Genomic DNA, 23678 nt, shown 5'->3' with positions numbered 1-23678 from the left:
TATATTAGTTATAGCACTTTTCTTTTTATTTTTGATTGCCCCCATGGTGTTACCACGGAGATTTGTACTATCTCCAGGATGTCTCGTATGGTTTAGCATTCAACTTGGTTTGAAAAATCAACGTAATATCAGTAACCTTTTAATCATTACAATTAGAGCAATCATCATGTTGACTACCTTTTATTTTTCTAGTTCTTTATTTGAAAGCATAGAATGTATATGTGAAGATGGATGACTATCATTAACTGGACAAAGCAACCCATCTATTTGGTAGGTGGCCTGAATTGGGGCTGAACTGAGTGGAATCGCCTAAGTTTAGGGCTGTTTGGCCACTTACCACCCCGATTATTAAAAGGGGGTGGCAGAGAACTAGAAAGCCTCTTGAACAAAAATTCTAGATGAAAGATGAGGCAATAAAGGGATTTCTTGTCGGATTTGACGCTAAATCCCACAAAAATCAGGTATAATCCCCCATTATTCCCTTTGCTTTTTTCTTTTCTTTTCATGCCCAATAAAAGCAAAAATGAGGGGATATTATTCAAAATTTTTATATTTTGGCATGATTTCATGACATGCTGTAGATCTAAAATGATCTATACATTAAAATAGAAATCATAAATTTTTGTTGATGTTGTAATTTTTATATCAAAAGTGTATTTTTGGATTAGAAAATAATAATAAACTATAAAATAATTTTTAAAAAATCTGAAAAAATTGTTAGCATGCTCCTGCTATCTTATCTTGATAGCAATTTATTTAAATAATGGTTATGGATACTCAAACCTAAGCCCAAATTGAAAGAAATTTCAAGAGTAAGTGGTGATTAATGCATATGGGTTGAAAAAATATATGTAGTATTCCTGGTAGGGTTCTATATCAATCCAAATTAAATTAATTTTTTACATATTATATAATTAAGTATTAGTTTGTTATTTAAAAATTAATTTTAAAATATTTAAAAAATATAAAGATTATGAATATTAGTATGATTTATAGATAACACAAACATATTTCTTGATGTAGTTCTACATTTTTGTGCAATATAATGTAAATTATCTAATTTTAAGCATTTTATTAATTAAATATTATTAATTCAGATAAAAATTATAAAAATTGGTTATATGTATTGCTAATTAGAGCATGATTTATGGGACGAGCATAGATTTTACATAATTTATAAAATATCACATATTTTAAGTGAAATTATATTATAAGGTCATTAATTTTTCTAAAAAATATAAAAATATTATTTTAAAATTTTGTAGATTCAATTTACATAATTTATGGTGATGATTGAGGTAGTTTATGGTGTGTGTTCGTTAAACTTGCAGAAATAGATCCAGAAAGGGAGACTAACATAGGTTGGGAGCATGGTCTAATGATTTTGGATCAATAGTACTGGAGGCGCAAGTGGTGTGATGCAAAGTGGAAGTGGGGAGGGTGATGAGATTAAAGCAACACCAAGCTAGTGGTTACTCTGATGTAGCTACTTGTAAGAAATGCCTGCAAAAGGTTCAAAGTAGGGACTCTGGACATATGTGGATTAGAATCGATTATCGATCCTATTCTACATAAGTGGAATAGTACATGTATAGATATCCAACATTTGAGATAGTATTTGAGTGGCTACTACCCTCCACAATCTCAACCAAATTATGGGTCAGCTTTCGCTGTCTCACTCTTCTCTCAAATAGGATGGCCAACGCAGTGCCAGACATGATAATCAGTATCAGGATGGCTATTTAGGAGTCTTTGATTATGGGATGCAGGGATGCGCATATTATCTGGGTTGGAGTCAGATTTTGTGCTGAGATTATAATCAGGATCACAATATCTATGAGTAACATAGACATTCCACGAGAAACTAGACATATTTTGCGCCGCGTTAAATGTTGTGGCATTTAATGCCACTCTCTGTGGCATTAAATGCCCTACATGGGGAACCGAGCGCGGGCGTGTTGCCCAGGACACACGTATCGGTGCGAACTGGTTGGTTTGTACTGGTGCGAACCGGTCTGGTTCGCACGAGTACCGGGCTTGTACCGCTCGGTCGACTGGTCAAGGACCAGACCGATCCAGTACGGGCTGAACGGGCCGGTTCAGCATACCATACATAAAGCCACATCAAAATAGCATTAATATCATAATTCAAACCACAAACATTTAAATAATCACTCCAAACAAAAAAAAGCAAAAAAAATGTGTATTGATACCAAACTAGTATACCTGATAGGGTAGGTACTGGTACCACACCATACAAGTCACTAATCAGTACAACACCTGGCACTTATTCGGCAGACCTTGCATGCATCCATTAAATACGAACCTCAAAATAAGGTTCAATAGCATTTAAATTAAATAGGACTCTCTTAATTCTTGAATAAAGGAAGTTGTTGTTTGGTTTATGAGTACACCTGGTTATGATACATATTTTGATGCAAGGCATCTAGGGATTTAAGGAAGTTGCAGTATTGAATTTTATATATCTTGAATAAGGACTAGTTTATCTCCATTTACAAACACATCAAGAGGACTTAGGGATTCAAGGATGAGGACTAGTTAAACTCCACCTAGAAAAATGTCAAGAGAAATAGGTATTTAAGGGTGGGTATGATATTATATCAAGATTGGGATGGGTAGGGGTGTTATCTTTCTGAATAGGCTAGATGATCTAGAGGTTATTCTAAGGGGTAGTCCAAACCCATATGGGTCCATCTCATCTCCAATATTTGCAAATAGTGGCTAGAGCTAAAGAATAACCTTCTTGATGTAATTCCAATTTAGGAGAGATTATTTAGATTAAATTACATCTATAGCCAAACAAGATGCTAGGGTAAGCATCATCAGAAATTCTTGTATATGGGTATTAGATTGTCTTAGGGATTTGGATATAAATCAGTTTAGATCCAGTTCAAATCGGATACAGATAGAAATCCTTGTATCTGATCGGATTCGGATAAAGTTCTAGATATATGCTTATAAGTTTGCCAGTTAATGGATACGAATTTGGATACGGATCTGGATATATGTTTACTATTTAGCTGGATATCGGTTATGGATTTGGATATTAAGGTTTTTTTTCCAAATGTAGATTTGGACATCCAGTTAAAAAAGTCCACAAGCATCTATAATAGGGAAAAATTTTATGTGTCCATAAAAGGGATCAAACCCTTGTATAATGAAACCTTTTTGCTTTTTCAAATTGTTTGTAAAATGTCTAGATCTTTAGGTAGCAAAGATCTATTGCTTTTGAAAAGAGTGAAAATAAAATCAAGGAGCAGCAGAAGTTTTGTGCAAATCGTATCTACAACATAAATCTCTATATGATATTTCAATAATTCGTAGAGAAACAAAAATACAAAAACAACAATATCAAACAAGCCAAGGTCCGTCGTGGCTGGCGGGCGGATTGGTACGATATTAGTTCACTACTGTACTGAGATGGTACGCTTGGGCGTGCCGGTTCGACCAAACAGGCCAAGGTCCACAGAACCGATTCTGAAACCCATACCAGTCTGCAGGTGGGTCGGCACGTGTACGGGTTCAGTACCGTACCAACACATGGTACACTTCTGTACCGTACTGACACATGGTACACTCGGACATGCTGATTTTGAATTGACACGCCACAGAACCATCATGCCAATTTTTTTATCTTTTCATGTTTGATTAATTGGTAATTAATTTTTTTATTTTTTTAATGATTTTAAGTGTAATTTGATATTTTCTGATGTTTCTATAATTTCGGTATAATCTAAATGATGCATCTTGTTATTTTAAAGTGATATAAAACATAAAATAATAAGTGAGATATTGTATGTTACATGAAGCAATATGAAATATCCTAAAATCAACTAATAAGATAAGAAAATATAAAATTATACAATTAATTACATTATTTAAAGTACAATATACCGATATCAAAAATTTCGTCGAGTGGCAATGCTTATTGTAGATATCCGGATCATTAGTATAGTCAGGAGGCACATCAGCCCACCCTTCTAAGTGGCAGCGTATTTTTTGTACGTTCATCCCATAAGTAACGCGCTTTGGGTTATAAGCACTCTCAAATTTCTCGCTGAAGCTTTGGCTCTGAGAACTTCTCTAGCTTATAATACAACTGTGGATGAGCCCATCTGAATATGGTAGTAGTAAAATTCAATCCGTAAGATATTTTGGGCTGCATAGGGTAGTAGCTATTGGAAGACGATGCCTCAGACACACCATATCCATATCCATATGGGTCATAGGCTGCCTGTGGTTGCAGGTAATAAAATTCAGTATACAACTCGGAACCAGATATGTCTATGGATCCTACTTCACGTGCGAGGTCATCTGCGGTTGCATTGTGTCCTCTTGAATGATCTCGAGAGCTCGTCACTTATATGCAATCTTAGACTCACGGGCTCTACTAGATCATACGCTGTAGTCTCTATCCTATGTAGCATGCATAAATTGGTACTCGCCAGTTAATCGAAAACCATTCGATGGCTCTCATAAATGGTGGTCTTATGTTCACTCTGGCTAGCAGAGCCATGATCACTCGAACTGTTATCATTGCTGCTCTTGGTCTCTGAATCTGAGTGAACTGACGAATCCTCTATACTCCATTGGGGTTGCAATTGCCTTTCTTTTTTGTTTTTGCTGTGCTGAGCAGCTGCCTGCTTACCCTTCATGCCCCTCTTTGCCTGGCTACATTGGGAGGATGGATGTCGCTCTCCTGACGGAGTCGACCAGGTAGCTTGGTGGCCTCCTCTAAGCAACTCTCGATCATCTCTAAGAGGATGTCTCGGACAAGGAGTCATGTAATGACTGGCCTATAGTAACTTCTGTGGCTATGGTTGATTAGCTGGAAGCATGCGTGGAATGTTGCGATTTGCCCATTGCCTTACATTGATTCTAGCCTCGCTGGCTATGAAACTGGCTGAACATGGAGGTAATCTGGCTCATCAAGCTCCAGCTCATACTGGCCTACAAGCCATTCGATCACAGGATCATTGTCATCTTCAACGAAAGCATTATGATTGGGTCTGTGTACATTAGGTTCACTTCCTCTTGAACACAGTTTAACCCAACCTCAGATTGTAGTAAACATATACAAGGTTGTTAAGGCGCTTCTATGTTAGACGATTCCTCTGCTTGCTGTGGATGAGGGCGAAGGTAGACCAATTGTGCTCACAGCCACTTAAGGAGACCGTCCGGAAGAGGATTCAGATAGCTAGACACTTAAGATTTCTCTCAGACAAACCAAAATGAATCCACCATTCAGCTACAAAAATATTGAAAAAATTATATATAAGATAGTATTATATTAGTAACCAGCTAATGTCAGGTAATAGTTATTGTTGATATGTAATATACTAAGATTCATACTTTTCGTACGATAGCTACCAAGACTCTAAAGCTGTTGGTGCCCTCTCTAAATATTTTGGTCTCTTAAAAGAAAACGTATTGTAATATATTAATAATTGAAGATACCAATTAACTTACGCATGTCATTTAAGTTAACTTACTTCTTCTAGATATAGGATCGCGACTTCTAGATCAAGCTCCATCTTATAAATTATATTACGTAGAGCGATCAGAAGTTCGTCATTCATATTGATTTCAGATACGGTGTACTGAAATCTTGGGTTCAGGTAGTAAACTGCAGATAGGGTTCGTAATTGTTTTAGTAAAATTGTACAAGTACAATAGTCTAATTGTCAATGTTCTTGCTTACCTGCTAAATACAAGTTTTTATCCCTTTGGTAGTCTCACCGCTGCTCAATGATGTCGATGTACTCCTGCATATGTCTCGGATCTACCTCCCTAATCTGATTCTTTACTCTCCATCATATGATACAAGAAGCCCATCTAGGGGTACCTCTCATTGTCCACAGTCCGAAGAACTTCGTACAATGGCTTGATAGTCTTTACTATCTTCTTGACCTGCTGCCAGAATATTTGCCTCGTCACCAAGTCCTCGACATTGCTCCCCTTAGTGTCGGTCCTCGCAAATCTATTTTTCTGCTATTCGGGACTGACAAACATCTGGCATAGGACCGCTTTTCTCTTAAGAAGGCTATCAAGTACAGTGTAGTTGGTAGCAAACTCTGTGACTTCTGGTTTCAAGATCTCTCTTCCTGCATCCTCCTTATCAATGAAAGGACCCATATATAGTTATAAATATATCTGGTAATGGTTTGGGCTGTCTTCACTATCTGCTACACCATATGAATCTTATAATGTCCATTAACATGAGATCGATACATGTGCAGCACATGGGTTCAAAAAATATGTGGTCGCCATTTAATCAAGATCTCTCCGACGGTCTTATATTGTGACCCATTATTAGTGATGACTTACGCAACATTCTTCTTTCTACTTGGTCAATCACCTTCTCAATCAATTAAAGGATATACATGGGGTCGTGCACCTGATCGGAGGTATGAACCGACTTATGGAAGAAAGTCTTCATATCACAATATGTCAAGAAGTTGATGATGTTCCATTTGGTAGGATTGGTCCACCATCACACATTACTATCAGTCCATATGTAGGCTACTTATATGAGGCAATCTACTTCTCTAGCTCCTCATTATTGTCAAGAAGCTTATCATAGATGTCCTTCGGTCCTAGAGGATTTACATCGGGACTTGATAGCTTGTATGGAGTTAATAACATACCTATAGCACGTATTGTCTGTCGCATTCGCTGGGATGTGACTAAAGTGGGAATCAGGATCCAATAGCTCACCATATAACCCTTTTCTTATCCTTTCTTAGCATTGTGTCAACCCTCTGTTGCTTTGAATTCTTACTGGGGAAGGCATGTGGATCTAGATCATGGATGGTGCTCCTGGTGGAATCTCTCTAGAGGACTTCTTTCTGCTACCAAAAGCCCCCAGCATAAATGCAACACGGCCACCGCCTCTGCTGAAACGACCTCCCTAACTGAGGAGGTTCTCTTAAACTCTGGATCTTCTCTGCTGCTTGCAGAACCGGAGTCCGACTCATAGTGTGAGGGCCCAAATGGAGCTCCATGCCTAACTATCTCATTCTGCTGTCACTGATCATCCAGGCTCGTCTGAATGTCAGTCTGGATCTGTGCTTCATCATTTGGAGTAGATGCTTCCTTTGACTTCTAGGAATGATAGAAAGGTGGTTTTGCTGCTCGACGGTCCACCTCTGCCTTTTTCTTGGCAATCTTTTTATTCACTGCTCGAAAATCAGTGAAGTATTTCATTATTAGCTGTCGGACCTCCTGTGGGCATTTTCGACACATAGAAAGGTGGTTTTTTTCTCTCCCTTTGAACTCTGTGTTGCACTAATTGTACTTCGAGTAGTGCCGACTCAAGAGCATATGCCCATGATCTCAACTAATGTCATGCTCTACATTCTTTTTTTATTGATGGTTTTATTTCTGCAGGTTTATCAAGTACATCGGTTTATTAATTATTTAAAAATAGCAAAATTTCATTATGAGTAGAAAAATATTTTTTACTTCAAAAAATTCATCTAAGTTATCTAATACATAGTACTATTTTTTATATTTTTTAATTAATTTATATAATTTTAAAAATTTTAAATTTAAAAATATGTTTAAATACCATAAATTCAGAGAAATATGATTTTTACTTCAAAATATATTTATGAAATATGTAATACGTACTAATTTTTCATAATTTTTGGTATTAATTATATATTTTTAATCATTTTTAAATTAAAAAATAATTTTTAAATCTAAATATTTTAAAAAATTAATTTGATCTCAGATTTATGTAGAATCCTACCATAGATACTACATATGTTTTTGTAGGCCTATAGGAATGCATCAAAGGCTATTTATTTTTTAATTTTTTAAAAAATTTAGGCCTAGGCTACCATGCGCATGATTGCATCAAAACTTTAATAAATGGATAGCAAATTTTTTTGGAGAGTAGATTGCATGCCTCTAAATACGCTTCTGATTGTACAGTTTTTTTTGAATTTTGTTTTATTTTTTTATCCAAAAAAATATTTTTTAATTTTAAAAATTATATATAATTTGAAAATTGTATAGATCATCTATAAATATATAATATATCATGAAATCTTGACAAAATAAGAAAATATGACATGATCTTCCCTCATTTTGCGAATTTCGAGGTTTTTTCGGTGTCCTAAAAAAAAAGAGAAAATGAGGTAAGGGAGAGGAAGCATACATTATTTTGGGTTGGATCCTTCTTTAATTGTGCTGAATCGGCGTATTTTTAGCCCTGAGGGTGGGAGGGGGGTCTTCGGATATGTTGGAAAGGCCTAAATAACTTCTCAGGCCTTTCCCAAACTTTCTTTAAAAGCAAAAAAGAGGGAGGGGAGGGGGATCGGTTTGAAATCGGTCCGACTTGGTTGCAAACGGACCGGTTTTGCATGAAACTGGTCGATTCAGACCGAGTCTGTGTAGTCCAAGATCGGTTCTGGCCAGTTAGGAGCCGGTTCCGAAAAATGTGGATGAACCGAACCAGGCGGTTCGGCTCGGTTCAGCAAACATTGAAATTTTTTATGCTGTGATTAAATTAATTTATTTTCATCCAACCTACTAATAGAATCTACATCATATTCAAATTCTTTAATTATGCCTACAAAATAGTTTCAGTTTTCAAATTTCATATTTAGTGAACAGTTGATCTGTTTGTCCTGACTTGAGACATTCACTTGATTTGTTGCATCTGCAGGGTACTTTGAGAAGTGTCGCTACAACCTCCAAAATGGGCATCCAGAATCCTGCCAATCCTAATGAGATGGTGGGTAATTTGCAGCAATACCAGGAAATTCTACAAAGCAGCATAAATGTGGATGTTTAAATTCACTGATACTGACATGGTTCCCATGTTTCTTCCTCACGCAGGTAGGATCTGTTGGATCAGAAATGAAGAGTGACACCAAGGCACTTCTTACCTCAAATAATCATGATTCAGTTGTGACCAGCGCCGAGATGTGAGTGCAAGAAGCGCATAAATATCCACAAACTGATTTGATATGAAATTGTAGCTGTATATACTTCTTTGCTTTGTTGAGAGCAGCACGAGTACTACTGGCAGATGTGCAGCATGAAATGAAGACATGGACACATTTGCCGGAGTATTTAAACAGTTTTATACTAAATAATTTGTGGGCTTCCCCGATCTGCAGAAAATGCCAATACTTGAAATGACGATGTTGGGGATGGCGGAATTTCCAATGTCTAAGCATACCTGATCGATGGCAGCACAAGAGTGCCATGCTTAACCTGTTTGTACTGAAACCTGTATGAGCTGGCTGGGACTCGATGCATATCTCTAGAACTTAAGATATCCTTGATTTTTCCTAAAGGAATCATATGATTTTCGCTAAAAATTACAAGTTATAATGAAATCTGGTAGTGTTGTGGAAAGATGTCAAATGTTTTGAACAATCTGGCTCAAGAAGTGGATTTAGAAAACCTACTGATACATAGTTTGCATTTAAGAAGTGCAGGGACGCTTGAAAGTATGGTAGGCACCTAGACATCTTGTTCGTATACATGGGAGATGTAGAAGGGTGTGAGAACAATGGGCATGTACCTGTTAATCAAAATTTTTAGATGGCTCATGTTATACACATTTTGGTTGGATTTGGCCATCCACAAAAAAAGGGTAGGATAAGGTATTCGGAAAATAATTAGTGGTCTAATCACCATAAAAGTAAACCACAACTTAAAACCTAGCGGTGCATTCTAACGCGTTAGCTGATGATTATAATGAAACTAAAAGAACAGAAAGGCATATAAGGGCAAAACTCTGAAGGTAAGAAACTGAAAAATGAAAGTAACCATATAGCCTTTTCCTGACCAGGCTCAAGAAAAACAAAGTGCACTTGATCAAGAAATTTAAACTTGAAATTCCAGAGCCTTTTTACTCCAAATTGTGTAGGTGTTCTAAACATTTTCTTTTCTTGGAGTAGAGCCTTGAGCTGCCCCCTCTTTCTTTTTCACTCTCAAGTATGTTTCTCACATGCCACAAGTCGCCAAGATCTCCTATAAATAGAAGCACTAGTTAGTAGCCAATTTCAACTAGGAAATCTTTCCAAGGATATATTTGGTTAGGGAGATGTTGACCTCTGAAATAGGAATGAGAATTAGTGATTTTCACTCCAACTATTTAGTTGGACGAAGTTCTATTCCCATTCTTATTCTAAGCTCCAAAATCCAATTCTGGCTCTTTCCTAATATTCAAATCCTATTTTGTCAAGTTTATTTTAAAAAATTAATTTTCCAAAAACATTCCTCTATTTAATTGATTTTCCGAAAGATACCTCCCTATTTAATTGATTTTCCGATTTCAAGTCCAGTCACGAACCAAATGCATCAGGGAATATGACTATTCCAATTTCTATTCCAATCCATTCTATTTTCAAATCCAATCGCGAACTAAATGCACCCTTAGTGTTTAGTCAAACTAGGAGGCATCTCTTGCTTAGGAACCAAAGGAGCTTCCCATATAGGGAGGAGGGAAGGGTGGAGCGCCTAGCTGCTCCGTCTTCTAACCCTAGTCTAACTATGATTGGACTTGGTAATAGGCCAAGTCTTCTTAATTGGACTTGACCTAATCTAATTGAGCTTATCTTGACCCAACTTTGAGGCTTAGTTGTTCCAATTAATTAATAACTAAAAAATAATTAATTAGAATATAATTCTAACTAATAGTTGTAGATTTGTTGCAAGAGCCATACACAATAGTAGCATAGGTCAACACAAGTTCTCGCATCACCAAAAGCCTACTCCATGTCTGCAATGCCATGCATTAATAACGTGGGCCGGCATTGTAGATGCCCTACTTTTAACGTACTAAAGAAAGATTAAAAGTGTCATTAATCATGACGCCTCTAGAGGCAACAACCCAAGATTAATATCCTAGTCATGCCACATCACCTACCACATGCATTCAAACCTTGATTTTGTAGGGGTTTTACTTTAATCGATCAAAACTCTAGTACTAGTTTATCCCTTCATCATCATTAGCTAACTGGTGACATACAAGTAACAGTCAATTGACTCAACTAGCTAGAGCTAATGGCAGACTGCTCAAACTCAGTTGGCTTCTGATGCCAAACTAACTAGTATCGGTTGCCTTCCAACGGCAGCACCATTACTGTTGAGAAGGGATCCAGAGAACATTCAGGCTAAAACTCTTTTAAATTGTTTTTTACTTGATTTTGACTAATTGTCACATAATTTTTAATATTCCTTTTAGCCCCACATTGGATATGTAAACTCAGCCCTCTCCTAAGATCCCTATATATAAGCCCCCAAGGCCCTCACACCAAAATCCATCCTAGAATCCTACAAGAAAACTACTGAAGGAGCTCTGAGCCTTACAAGAACAAACTAAGAGAAACTAAGGCTACCCTATCTTAAGCGGCCAATATCTAGTTTTTTCGATAGTCTAGAGGGTGTGGAGGACTCAAAAGGGTGTTTGCAGGAAAGCTGGGCGAAGCTTTGCACATCTCAGGAAGTCCGTTAGTCTTTCCTTTCTTCTTCTTTATCTTTGCATTCTCTTGAATATTCGTATTCATATAGCTTAGTCATATTGCATTAGCCTAGTTGCTTTATTTTCTTTTTGCGCTTTTAAAAGAAGGCAAGGTACTCCAGTGTTTCACCTTCCCCACTAAATTCCCATTTAGTATAATTGCATTTATTTTCTCTTTAGTTCTAAATTTAGTTACTTGAACCCACTAATTATGTTATGGAAGTGACTTCATATGATTATTTACAAATCATTCATAATGCTTCTTGGAGTAGAGTGATTAAAACATACTTCACATCATCTTTTAGTAAACCCACAATAAATCAATTGATTTGATGCATGTCTCTGGAGCATTTATGATTATTCCATTTATTTACTTTCAATGTCTCAACTGATCATTGTATATTATCATTTGAGTAGATGTATCCACAAAGATAATTTCCTATGATATCCATATCCATTTAGATCAAATATGGATGTAAAAAATATCCATTTAGAAATCAACTCTTAACTCTTATATAAATTTTGCATAAAAAATCTATAAGATTATTGATTTTGCAAGAAAAAATGGATTTACATTTTCTAGGATGATACATATGTAGAAACCCCCTAGTCCATCTTGTCCTTAAATAATTTAACTAGGTCATAAAAAATGTACACGGATATTTCCGATTTTGAGGTCCTAAGAAGTAGAAGTTTGAGAATGGGAATGGGGCAACAAGGCATTCCCTTTGACTGTAGGGCATCATGCTAGTAAAGAAGAGGGATGGCGAGTAGAGGTGGCAATGCTTAACCGTTAAACATTCTCTTTAAATTAATTCAACCCATTGTGAGTTAAATTAAGTTACCTATTTAATAAAATGATTAGGTTTCGATTTGAATTTTTGATCTATTCAATAAACAAGCCAAATTTGGGTTGACAAATTTTTGATATATTATATATTTGATTGGATCCATATTTAGTCTAACCTGCCCAAATTGCCACCCGTAATGGTGAGTTTCCCAACAATCTTAAGAAGGCAAGCTGCTACTAGCCGAGTTTGCTAACAATCTTAAGAAGGCAAGCCACTACTAGCGGAATCAATTGCTAAGGTCTAATATGCACCATTCATGCAGTAAATATTTAAAAATATCCATGAGCAATTTAATATATAATTTTCTATGGTTAAAAAAGGATCTATAATTTCTTGAGCATCAAAAAGTAGATGGTTTTTTAATGCAGAATTTACATCTTTTTCCAAAACCAAGTAATCCCTTTTTTTCTGAAAATATATATAGTGCCTTTTTCTATTATTAGGACAAACTAGCCCTATAACTCAACTACTAACCGATTTGAATGTTTGCCATCCATTTAGCAATGACTATGGCCTATAATTGTTTATAGGATTATTTTATCGTAATAATTGAAAAATAGCTGCTACATGTATTCAAACATGTAAAAATCCCTCATTTTTGTTGTTGTTGTGTCAATATCCTGTTCATCATCATGCATCGAATACCCTATCATTCTTGTTATCATGACAGAACGAAGGCTTGTGTATTGCTGGCTCAGCCACTTGCATCATCAATAGTAGAGGTTGTGCATACAACTTTTATGTTCACTCTAACCAAGATTAGAGTGTAACCGAACAAGATTGAGCGATTGAAGACCTTATAATAACCACAAGAACTTTAGAATGCTGCTGAAGGTATTTTTAGGCTGTAAACATACCAACTTGAGGGTTGAAAACCTTGGTAGATGGTTTTGCATCACATCTTCTTCAAGATAACAAGAACATTATACTGGTTGGATGGATGGTTTCTGCTTGAACTAACAGAAATGGTAATGCTAGACCTTCTTCACTAGTTATTGTGAGATTGTTAGTTGCACCAACGTTGTAGACCAAAAACAAACAAAAGACAACTAAACTTAGTGGTTATTCCTGTAAACTTATTTGAATTAGCTAGTAAAAACGATTGTTCCAAATTATGGAAATTGGCACAGCCCACCACTGCCTCAGCCCTAGAGATCAGTCTCCAGAAGTTGCAGACTTGTACTAGCTACCGATAACACTGTAGAAAGAATTTTTATTCAAGCAGAGCTGTATATCCATAAAATGCTGCAGAAGCCTGCTAACCTTCCAGAGTATTAATTATAGCCCCAGCATTCCCTAATTGTCATCCATAATGGGAACAATCATCATTTCTATGCTGCCTTAGATAATTAGGCTCTGTTTGAGGGAGCTGTTGGCAGTAGAGCTTTTGAAAGTAGAGCTGTTGGAAGTAGAGTTGTTGGAAGTAGAGCTTTCTGAAGTAGAGCTTTTATAAAAATTTGTTTGCTGTTTGGTAACTATACTTCTAAAGTACTGTGGTACTTTAACATGTATTTGGTAAACAAACTGAGAAAGTACTTTTGTATGACAAAATTACCATAAAGGACATTGTATAGTATTATACAGTAGAGCATAATAAAATATAACATATATTAATATATAAATATATGATATAGTATAATATTACTGTAATATAATATAATATTATTATAATATAGTAATATAACATTGTATACTATAAAATAATAATTTAATATAATATTAAATTATTTAACATAACATATCAATATATTATGATATAATGTAATATAATATAATATTTATAGTATAATACAATAATAAAGTTATAAAATATTATAATTATTAGCATACATTAATTTTTCATAATATAACATAATATTAAATTATTTAACACAACATATTAATGTATTATGATATAATGTAATATAATATTATATTTATAGTATAATACAATAATAGGAAACAAGAATATATCTTTTCTTGTACATAAGGGAGCTTGATCCATGGCTAAGATTCTTTGTTAGGGCTCTAGTAGATTTTAGATTTATAAAGGGATAAAGTATGTAATTGTTATATTTTATTATGGATATTTTGATCCAAAAAATAGCTTTCCGATAAAGCTCAAAACAGCTTTTTTGGAAATATCTAAAATAGAGCTTCTCCCAAAAAGCTATTTTTAGCTTTCTGAAAAAACTAAAACAGTTTTCCAAAATTTTTACCAAACACCTTTTTTCATCTAAAAGTGCTTTTGGAGGGCCAGAAAGTGCTTTTTGGCCCTCCAAAAGCTCCCCCAAACGGAGCCTTACTCTAGAACTATTAAGGTCTTGAGATTGTGCACTCGGTGAGCCATGATGAGATGGCCTTTGGCGCCATAACTGCAAGTGTTTCTAAGTTTTGGTGGAAGCCTTCATTTCATTCCATTTTCATCTCATTGTGCGCTTCTTGTTCATTATGTGTCTCTTGAGGTCTTGGAGGAAAAACCTCAATCACCATATCCACCAACTCATGAACTTTCCCTATGCCTTTAGCCTCATGTTTTGGTAGACGCTTCTCACAAAGCTCTATAATCTGCAGGGGCAACAAGCACAACCAAAACTGATGAAAGATTCAAGAAAAGAAAATCAAGAATAATCATTGGAATACCTTGTGAACCCCGCTAATGCAATGATAACAACTCATCATGATTTAACATTCAAAGAACAGGCAAAAACTTTTCAGGTGGTCCAAGGGATCAATAGTCCCATCATAGATCTCCAAGGTATCTTGAACCAAGGAATGGGTTCCTCCATAATATTTATCGAGAATGGAGGGTCAGTTGTGTTGGGGGCAGCGACTGTGCCGGAACCCACTCACACCGGCACCACCACCAACGTCGGACAAGCAAAGAGAGAATAAACAGATAAGCACTCTCTCGCTCCCTCGACACCGGACTCAAGGATCACCTCTTCGCTCCGCTACGAAGGGCAAAAGATTACCCCTGGTATCAATAGGGTAAAACACTTGAGCACCGCAGCGGATTATCAAATCAAAGGAAGAAGAAAGAAGAAAATAGCAAAGCAAACACAAAGATGTAACGAGGTTCGGCTACAAGTAGCCTACGTCCTCCACCGCTCCAAATCTCACTTAGGATGAACTGATTACAGAGATAGCGCACACCCGAACGATCACAAGCGATCGCTCTACAAGAGATTCACATAGAATTCCCTTTGCACAAGAAGAAGAATCCCAATCCTCTTCTTCTCTAGAACCCTAGCCTCACAAAACGAACAAGAGTCTCTCTCAAAAATATTGGAATCGTCAATCTCTAGGGCTCTAATGAGTCCTATATATAGTCTCAAGACCTTCAGATGATCATAGCCGTCGAAACGCCACCAAAAAACACCAAAGGAAACTCGTCCGTATGATTTCCCGTGAGCCCGAGTCGACTCGGCTGTAGTTCGAGTCGACTCTGGCACGTCTGGACAAATCCTAGTATAACTGGCACGATCTCGAGTCGACTCGACTGTAGCTCGAGTCGACTCGACGATGCTTCGAGTCGACTCGACCAACCTTCGAGTCGACTCTTACAGTCCAGACAGAAACATGGTTTTTCTCAGTCTTCTGACGTTTCTCCTTCCGGGTCGACTCGACGAGCCTTGAGTCGACTCGGCTGTTCCCGAGTCGACTCGACTGTAGCTCGAGTCGACTCGGACAGTCTGCCAGACAGAACTATGCAGAATTGATTCTCCTTCAATTCTCTTCATCACCAATGGTCTCCACATACCCCAACAATCTCCCACTTGGAGACCTTGGGTATATCCTCTTGTTGTTTGGCTCTCCTCTGTGCTCCCACTGAAAATGAATCATCCTAGTGAGATAGGTACGATGCCTCCTCAACGTCTTCAAGCATGAAGACCAGCAGAAGCTGAACAACTCCTTAGCTTCTCCACCGTGACGACCTTCGTCAACATATCTGCAGGATTCTGACTTGTATGAATCTTCTCCAACTTGACGAGTCCCTGCTCGAGCAATGGCCTCACGAAGTGGTACCGTATGTCAATATGCTTCGTCCTCGAATGGAAAGCTGAATTCTTCGCCAGATGAATTGCACTTTGACTGTCTGAATATAACATGCAATCCTTCTGCTCCTTCCCAAGTTCCTTCATCAAGCCCTGAAGCCATATTAGTTCCTTGCACGCCTCTGTGGCTGCCACATACTCCGCCTCCGTAGTCGACAATGCAACAACTGGTTGCAACCTGGAAATCCAACTGACGGCTCCACTGCCCAAGGTGAACAAGTACCCCGTCGTGCTCCTCCTGCCGTCCAAGTCCCCTGCCATGTCTGAGTCCACAAAGCCCTGTAACCGGATCTCAGAACCTCCATAGCACAATGACATGTGCTCCGTGCCTCTCAGATACTTCAGTATCCATTTGACCGCGCGCCAATGTTCCAAGCCTGGGCAGCTCATGAAGCGACTCACAACTCCCACTGCTTGAGCAATGTCTGGTCTCGTACACACCATAGCATACATCAAGCTTCCCACCGCCGATGCATACGGAATTTTTGACATATTGAGCTCCTCCACCTGCGTCTTCGGACTTTGCCCTTTTGAAAGCTTTAAGTGGGCACCCAGCGGTGTGCCAACAGGTTTGGCACCCTCGATGCAGAATCTCCTGAGTACTCGGCTGATGTACTCCGCCTGAGATAGTCTGAGGATATGTTTAGACCTATCTCTGCTGATCCGCATCCCAAGGATCTGTTTTGCTGCTCCTAGATCCTTCATTGCAAATTTTCTTGACAGCTTCAGCTTCAATTTTGCAATCTCATGCATGCTAGCTCCTGCAACTAACATGTCATCAACATATAATAGCAAGATAATGTAAGATGTGCCGAAGTCCCGAAAGTAGCAACAGTGATCCTCCTGACATCTCCTGTATCCTATCTCAAGCATGTAACTATCGAACTTGAGATACCATTGCCTGGGCGCCTGTTTCAAACCATATAGGCTTTTCTTCAATTTGCAAACCAAGTCACCCGTGCCAGCTGCAATGTATCCCTCCGGCTGCTGCATATATATCTCCTCATCGAGATCTCCGTGGAGAAAGGCCGTCTTCACATCAAGCTGCTCTAAGTGAAGATCCTCTACTGCCACCATGCTCAGCACCGCCCGAATAGAACTCATCTTGACTACAGGAGAAAAGATCTCCGTGAAGTCGATACCTGCTCTCTGCTGAAATCCTTTTACAACCAGCCTGGCCTTGTATCGCTTCTTCCCATTCTGCTCTTCCTTCAGCCTGTAAACCCATTTGTTTGACAGTGCTTTCTTCCCCTTGGGCAGATCCACCAAATCCCACGTTTGATTCTGCTCCAATGACTCCATCTCATCATCCATAGCCAACTCCCACTCCTCCCTGGTATCAACCTCCAATGCCTCCGTGAAGCATTCAGGTTCGCCATTATCTGTGAGCAGCAAATAACTAAGAGTCCCATCATACCTTTGAGGAGGCTTTCCGTGAGTACTACGAGTGGACCTTCTTAGTTGTGGAGAGGGTGCTAAAACTTCAGGTTCTTGCTCTGACTGAGTCTTCTGACCAGAATTTGTAGACTCCTCTTCAGGATCCACAAAACACGGCTCAACAGGTTTTGTTTCTGATTCAGTGCTCTGCTGCATTTTCTCATTGAATACCACATCATTACTACGAATGATCTTCCTGTGTTCGGGATCCCAAAGCCGATACCCAAACTGTTGACCTCCGTATCCAACGAAAAAGCACTTCTTTGATTTGGCGTCTAGTTTGCTTCTTTGACTGGAATCAACATGGACATAACTGGTACAACCGAATACTCGTAAGTGCGCCAAATCAATCTTCTTCGTTGTCCATGCTTCCTCAGGAATTCCAAATTCAAGTTTCTTTGATGGCCCTCTGTTGATCAAGTAGGCAGCAGTGTTAACTGCTTCCGCCCAAAACTGCTGTGGCAATCCAGCATGTATCCTCATACTCCTGGCACGCTCATTAATTTTTCTGTTCATCCTTTCAGCAACTCCATTTTGTTGTGGTGTTCCTGGAACTGTCCTCTGCCTGACAATCCCAGCCTCTGCACAGTAGTCCTCAAACTCCTTGCTACAATACTCACCACCGTTGTCCGATCTCAGGCATTTCAACCTCCTTCCTGTCTCAAGTTCTACCATCGCTTGCCATCTCCTGAAGACCCCAAATACCTCTGACTTGTGCTTCAAGAAGAACACCCAAAGCTTCCTGGTAGCATCATCAATAAAAGTAACATAGTACTGAGATCCACCAATGGAAGAAACCGGTGCAGGCCCCCACACATCCGTATGCACGAGATCTAGCTTTTCTTGCTTCCGAGGTTTACCTTCTTTGTTGAATGAAACACGCTTCTGCTTTCCGAGAACACAATCCTCACAGAAGTCCATCTCAACACTCCTGAGACCCTGCAGCTTTCCCAACTGGTGCATCACCTCCAGTCCCTGATAACTCATGTGCCCTAGTCTGCAATGCCATAACTTGGTGTCCACATCTGCTGCAACAACTCCAATAGAGTTCTCCGTGCCGTTGGCGACATAAAGTGTCCCAACCTTCTTGCCACTAGCCACCGTCAACGAACCCCTGGATATCTTCCACTGATCAGCTGTGAAAGTAGTCTTGTACTCCTGGCTCGCCAACTGTCCAACAGAAATCAGATTCCTCTGCAGTTGAGGCAGGTGCCGTACGTCCTCAAGCTCAAGTAAAGATCCAGAAATCAACTTCACTTCCGCGCTTCCCCTTCCTTGTATGGTGCAAGGCTCTCCATCCCCTAGGTAGACTTTGCCGAAGTCTCCCTTCTCATATCCTCCAAGAAGCTTCCGTTGGGATGTAGCATGGAAAGACGCGCCCGAGTCTATCACCCAAGACTCGTCACAGGTAGATAAAGATAGAACGAGGGCATCCATGTCACCGTCTTCAGCAAGATTTGCCAGATCCTTGCTGACTCCTTCGGTGTGGTCGCCTTGCTTCCCTTTAGGAGATTTGCAGTCCCTCCTAAAGTGCCCCGTCTTTCCGCAGTTCCAGCACTTCGCTCTCTTGTTCTGAGGTGCTCGAGACCTGCTGGATCTCGACTTCGAGTCGCTTCGAAATCGACCGTCCTTCTTTTGTCTTCCCCGGTCAGAGGTGTTTAGTGCACTTCCAGACGACTCCGTAGCTCCAGAAGATTTCCTTCTTGCTTCTTCACTCAGAAGCACTCCCACAACGTCATCAAAAATCAACTTTTCCGTCGCCGAAGAGTTGCTCACCGCCATCACCAGGCCCTCCCAGCTATCAGGCAATCCGGAGAGGATTAGCAATGCCCGAATCTCATCGTCAAAACTAATCTCCACTGACTCCAACTGGGCCGTGAGTCCATTGAACTCGTTGAGATATTCTGCTACGCTGCCGCCATTTTTCATACGAAGATTAAACAACCTCTTCATGAGAAATACCTTGTTTGATGCTGAGGGTTTCTCGTACATCCGTGACAATGTTGCCATCAACTCCATCGTCGTCTTCTCGTTTTTGATGTTGAATGCCACTTGAGATGCAAGTGACAATCTAATGGTGCCGAGCGTCTTCCGATCGAGGACCTCCCAGTCTTCATCGGACATCTTCTCTGGTTTCTTCGCTTTGCCTCCAAGAGGTAAATAGAGATCCTTCTGGTAAAGGTAATCCTCTATTTGCATCTTTCAAAACCCGAAGTTCGTGCCATTGAACTTCTCAATTCGCAACTTCCCTTCATCCGCCATCGCAGAATACCAATAGCTCTGATACCACTTGTTGGGGGCAGCGACTGTGCCGGAACCCACTCACACCGGCACCACCACCAACGTCGGACAAGCAAAGAGAGAATAAACAGATAAGCACTCTCTCGCTCCCTCGACACCGGACTCAAGGATCACCTCTTCGCTCCGCTACGAAGGGCAAAAGATTACCCCTGGTATCAATAGGGTAAAATACTTGAGCACCGCAGCGGATTATCAAATCAAAGGAAGAAGAAAGAAGAAAATAGCAAAGCAAACACAAAGATGTAACGAGGTTCGGCTACAAGTAGCCTACGTCCTCCACCGCTCCAAATCTCACTTAGGATGAACTGATTACAGAGATAGCGCACACCCGAACGATCACAAGCGATCGCTCTACAAGAGATTCACATAGAATTCCCTTTGCACAAGAAGAAGAATCCCAATCCTCTTCTTCTCTAGAACCCTAGCCTCACAAAACAAACAAGAGTCTCTCTCAAAAATATTGGAATCGTCAATCTCTAGGGCTCTCATGAGTCCTATATATAGTCTCAAGACCTTCAGATGATCATAGCCGTCGAAACGCCACCAAAAAACACCAAAGGAAACTCGTCCGTATGATTTCCCGTGAGCCCGAGTCGACTCGGCTGTAGTTCGAGTCGACTCTGGCACGTCTGGACAAATCCTAGTATAACTGGCACGATCTCGAGTCGACTCGACTGTAGCTCGAGTCGACTCGACGATGCTTCGAGTCGACTCGACCAACCTTCGAGTCGACTCTTACAGTCCAGACAGAAACATGGTTTTTCTCAGTCTTCTGACGTTTCTCCTTCCGGGTCGACTCGACTCGGCTGTTCCCGAGTCGACTCGACTGTAGCTCGAGTCGACTCGGACAGTCTGCCAGACAGAACTATGCAGAATTGATTCTCCTTCAATTCTCTTCATCACCAATGGTCTCCACATACCCCAACAAGTTGTGCAATTAACTTCATTCTCGAGCTCAGCATTGCAGCCTCTTAAGGCCTCAAGATGTCGATCCATCTCCTCAAACCCACGAAGGAGGTCAACCTCCCTCCTGGAGTCCTCTCCGAATGGTGGTGGGACGAATGCCCTAGCATTGGTCCCTGTTGAGATTGCGAACTCGAGGACCGACATCGCCTCACTCGCCCTGAACTTCATGGATGAGAATAGGGCCTGTGTTGGGCCCATCATGGACTTCAAGCAAGAGAACCATGACTCGGCTGCACTAGGTCCTCCTGATCTTCGGGTGCATGAGTCTGCTATGACAGCTGCTGCAGCTGTAGTTTCTCCTACTGTTGATTTGAAGTTGTCCACTACAGGTTCTTGTAGTGATAGCAAGCATCTAAACTTGCCACATAAGCAAATGGAACTTTTCAGTGGTGAGGAGGGAATCAAGATGTGGCTCTTGCTAAGGAGGAGCCTTTTGAGGCTCTATAAAGAGCTGTCGGACTCCATGGCTGTATCCTATTGGGAGGCTGCGATCGTTACTTGAGTTCTCTTTGATTTTATGGTTGTGTCATCTACTATATCGATCAGACCTTTAGAGATGAGATCAAGGCCCTCCTTCCAATGCCAATTTATTGTCGTTGAAAATTTGTTCGACTTGGGCATCGAGTTGGTGGTGGTCACTAGAATTTCTGACTCATTTGCCATCTAGATCAGAGAAATCAGAGAGGATTGCTGCATGCCTCTGCAGCAATGCTCTGGTGGAGTTGGAAGATGGAGGAATAGCTTCGGGTGGTGCTCCAATGCTGGCTCTAACTTGAAATAGCAAAAATGAGGAAGTCAACCTAATGGAGTGCATCGGGCAGGGGACCTTTTGATGCTTAAGTCAGACATGACTCTCAGAGAACAAGAGAAAGCCTAAGAAGAGTGCAAGGTAGTGCAGAAGAGTCAAAAGAGAACTTACATGGAAGGCCCTTAGGAATGCAATATATAGGCGAGGACGAGAACCGTGTCGCCAAGTAGTTTGAGGGATATATGCTGGTTGATAACTCAATAAGTCGCGTATCTCGCTCATAAATCTCTCTTGCATTTCTCAGTAGCAAGATTTGCTTGGGTGCCATGTTTGTTAGGAAATAGCAAATGATATGGCCAAGTTGTTGCTATCTATGGAGAAAGCTTGAGATGCAGTGGACTCTCTGCATGCCCTTTGGATAGGCTACATGATAAGCTTTAAATGGTCACCTTATAGCTAGGTGGTGAGCTTTCATTGGTTAGTTTGTCTTATTAGTGTAGGTCAGCTCTGAGATGTATTAGTGATCATGTCAAAGCAATGCATAATGAAATGTTGCTGTTTAGCTTAAAAACAATCATTCTAATTCAAATTGGCCATGAAACTTGAGCTTAAAGAAAAATATTGTTTTCTTGTTTTAGTCATTTTGGGTAAACTAGATATCTACAAAGTATCAAGTGTACAAAAAAGGAGGAGTTTATGGCTACCTCTATGAGCATGCTCAAATGGCACGGTAGGAAACACATAAATGTTCTCATTAAACCTACAAAATTATGAAATGGAAGACAAAGTTTTCATGATGAACCAAAAGGTATGAGAACTTAAATTTCCCAAGAATTCATGTTAGAGGCCTTATTAGATAAGTTGTAAGGTATGAAACTTATTCATATGAAGCACATACAGCAATTATATAAAATTTCTAGGCTATAAAGGCATAAATTGGACAATTTTTAAGAAAATCCTAAGAACTAGAGGCATCAACTAGGGTTTAAATATTAGGGTTTAGTGATGGGGAAGAGATAGAGAGGGACAGGAGATTGGGTCTCATACCAATGGAGATCAAAGAGATCCCAGATCAATACAGATAAAGGTGAGCAACAAAGTTGAGGATGCAACCAGCAAACTTGATGTTGATGTTGTAGGGACGAGGAGGTAGGGTAGCAGTAGGTGCCACTCTATGATGGCTCGAGAGCAAAGGCTTCCTGTGGAAAACTGCTCACTATGGATGGTGTGATCATGGAGAACCGCTCGATGTGGATGGTGTGATCACAGAGACCAGCACACAAAAGAGTGTTGGATGGGAGTTGCTGGTTGAAAGTCTGAAGTCTATGAAAGTCTAGGGCATACAATCCTTTTTTTGGCAATAGAAGTCCACATGGGAGTCCGCCTCATAGAGTCCTGAGAAGGAGTCCAATGGTCGTGGATGGTGCCTTCCTTTTGGGGCATTCTTTTTTTTTTCTTGGTAGCAAGAGCAATGCTGGATGGGAGTCTGCCTCATGAAGGAGTCCTATCATGGAGGAGGGAGTCCCAAACCCAGCAGAAATCCGATCCGTCTTTATGGAGAATGGGAATCTCGATACCAGAAAAAGTTTGAAGGAGTCCGTCTTCATGAAGGAGTCCATCTTTATGTAGGGCTACGACAGGGATACCCGCTGTCTCCACTGCTTTTCATCATGTGCCTGGATTCATTGTCTAGCGCCCTCCAGTGGGCTGTCGAAACTCAAGTACTACAGGCCTATAGGCAAGGGCTAGAGTCGATTTAGATCTCGCACCTGTTATTTGCAGATGATTGTTTGCTTCTAGCTCGGGCGACAAGGCAGGCGGCAACGGTTATC

At 39.8% G+C, this 23678-nt stretch overlaps 1 protein-coding gene across 3 annotated transcripts in view; it reads left to right on the top strand.

Moving 5' to 3' along the window:
* The window catches only part of LOC103697790 (GATA transcription factor 19-like), a 38252-nt gene extending 29096 nt beyond the window's left edge, over positions 1 to 9156 (top strand). For all 3 annotated transcript variants that reach the window (XM_039118806.2, XM_088721677.1, XM_039118807.2), the window contains 2 exons: positions 8696 to 8764; positions 8869 to 9156. In XM_039118806.2, coding sequence (XP_038974734.1) covers positions 8696 to 8764; positions 8869 to 8961 — 162 coding nt within the window. In that variant the 3' untranslated portion in view covers positions 8962 to 9156. The remainder of the gene's footprint in view (positions 1 to 8695; positions 8765 to 8868) is intronic.
* Positions 9157 to 23678: the final 14522 nt, after the last annotated feature.

Source organism: Phoenix dactylifera, chromosome 5, assembly GCF_051530095.1.
Source record: "Phoenix dactylifera cultivar Ajwa chromosome 5, Ajwa_hap1_PhDact_Kaust_v1.1, whole genome shotgun sequence".
In the NCBI taxonomy this organism is placed as follows: domain Eukaryota; kingdom Viridiplantae; phylum Streptophyta; class Magnoliopsida; order Arecales; family Arecaceae; genus Phoenix; species Phoenix dactylifera.
Note: the sequence above shows the minus strand (reverse complement) of the source record. Positions and strands in the feature narration are given on the sequence as shown.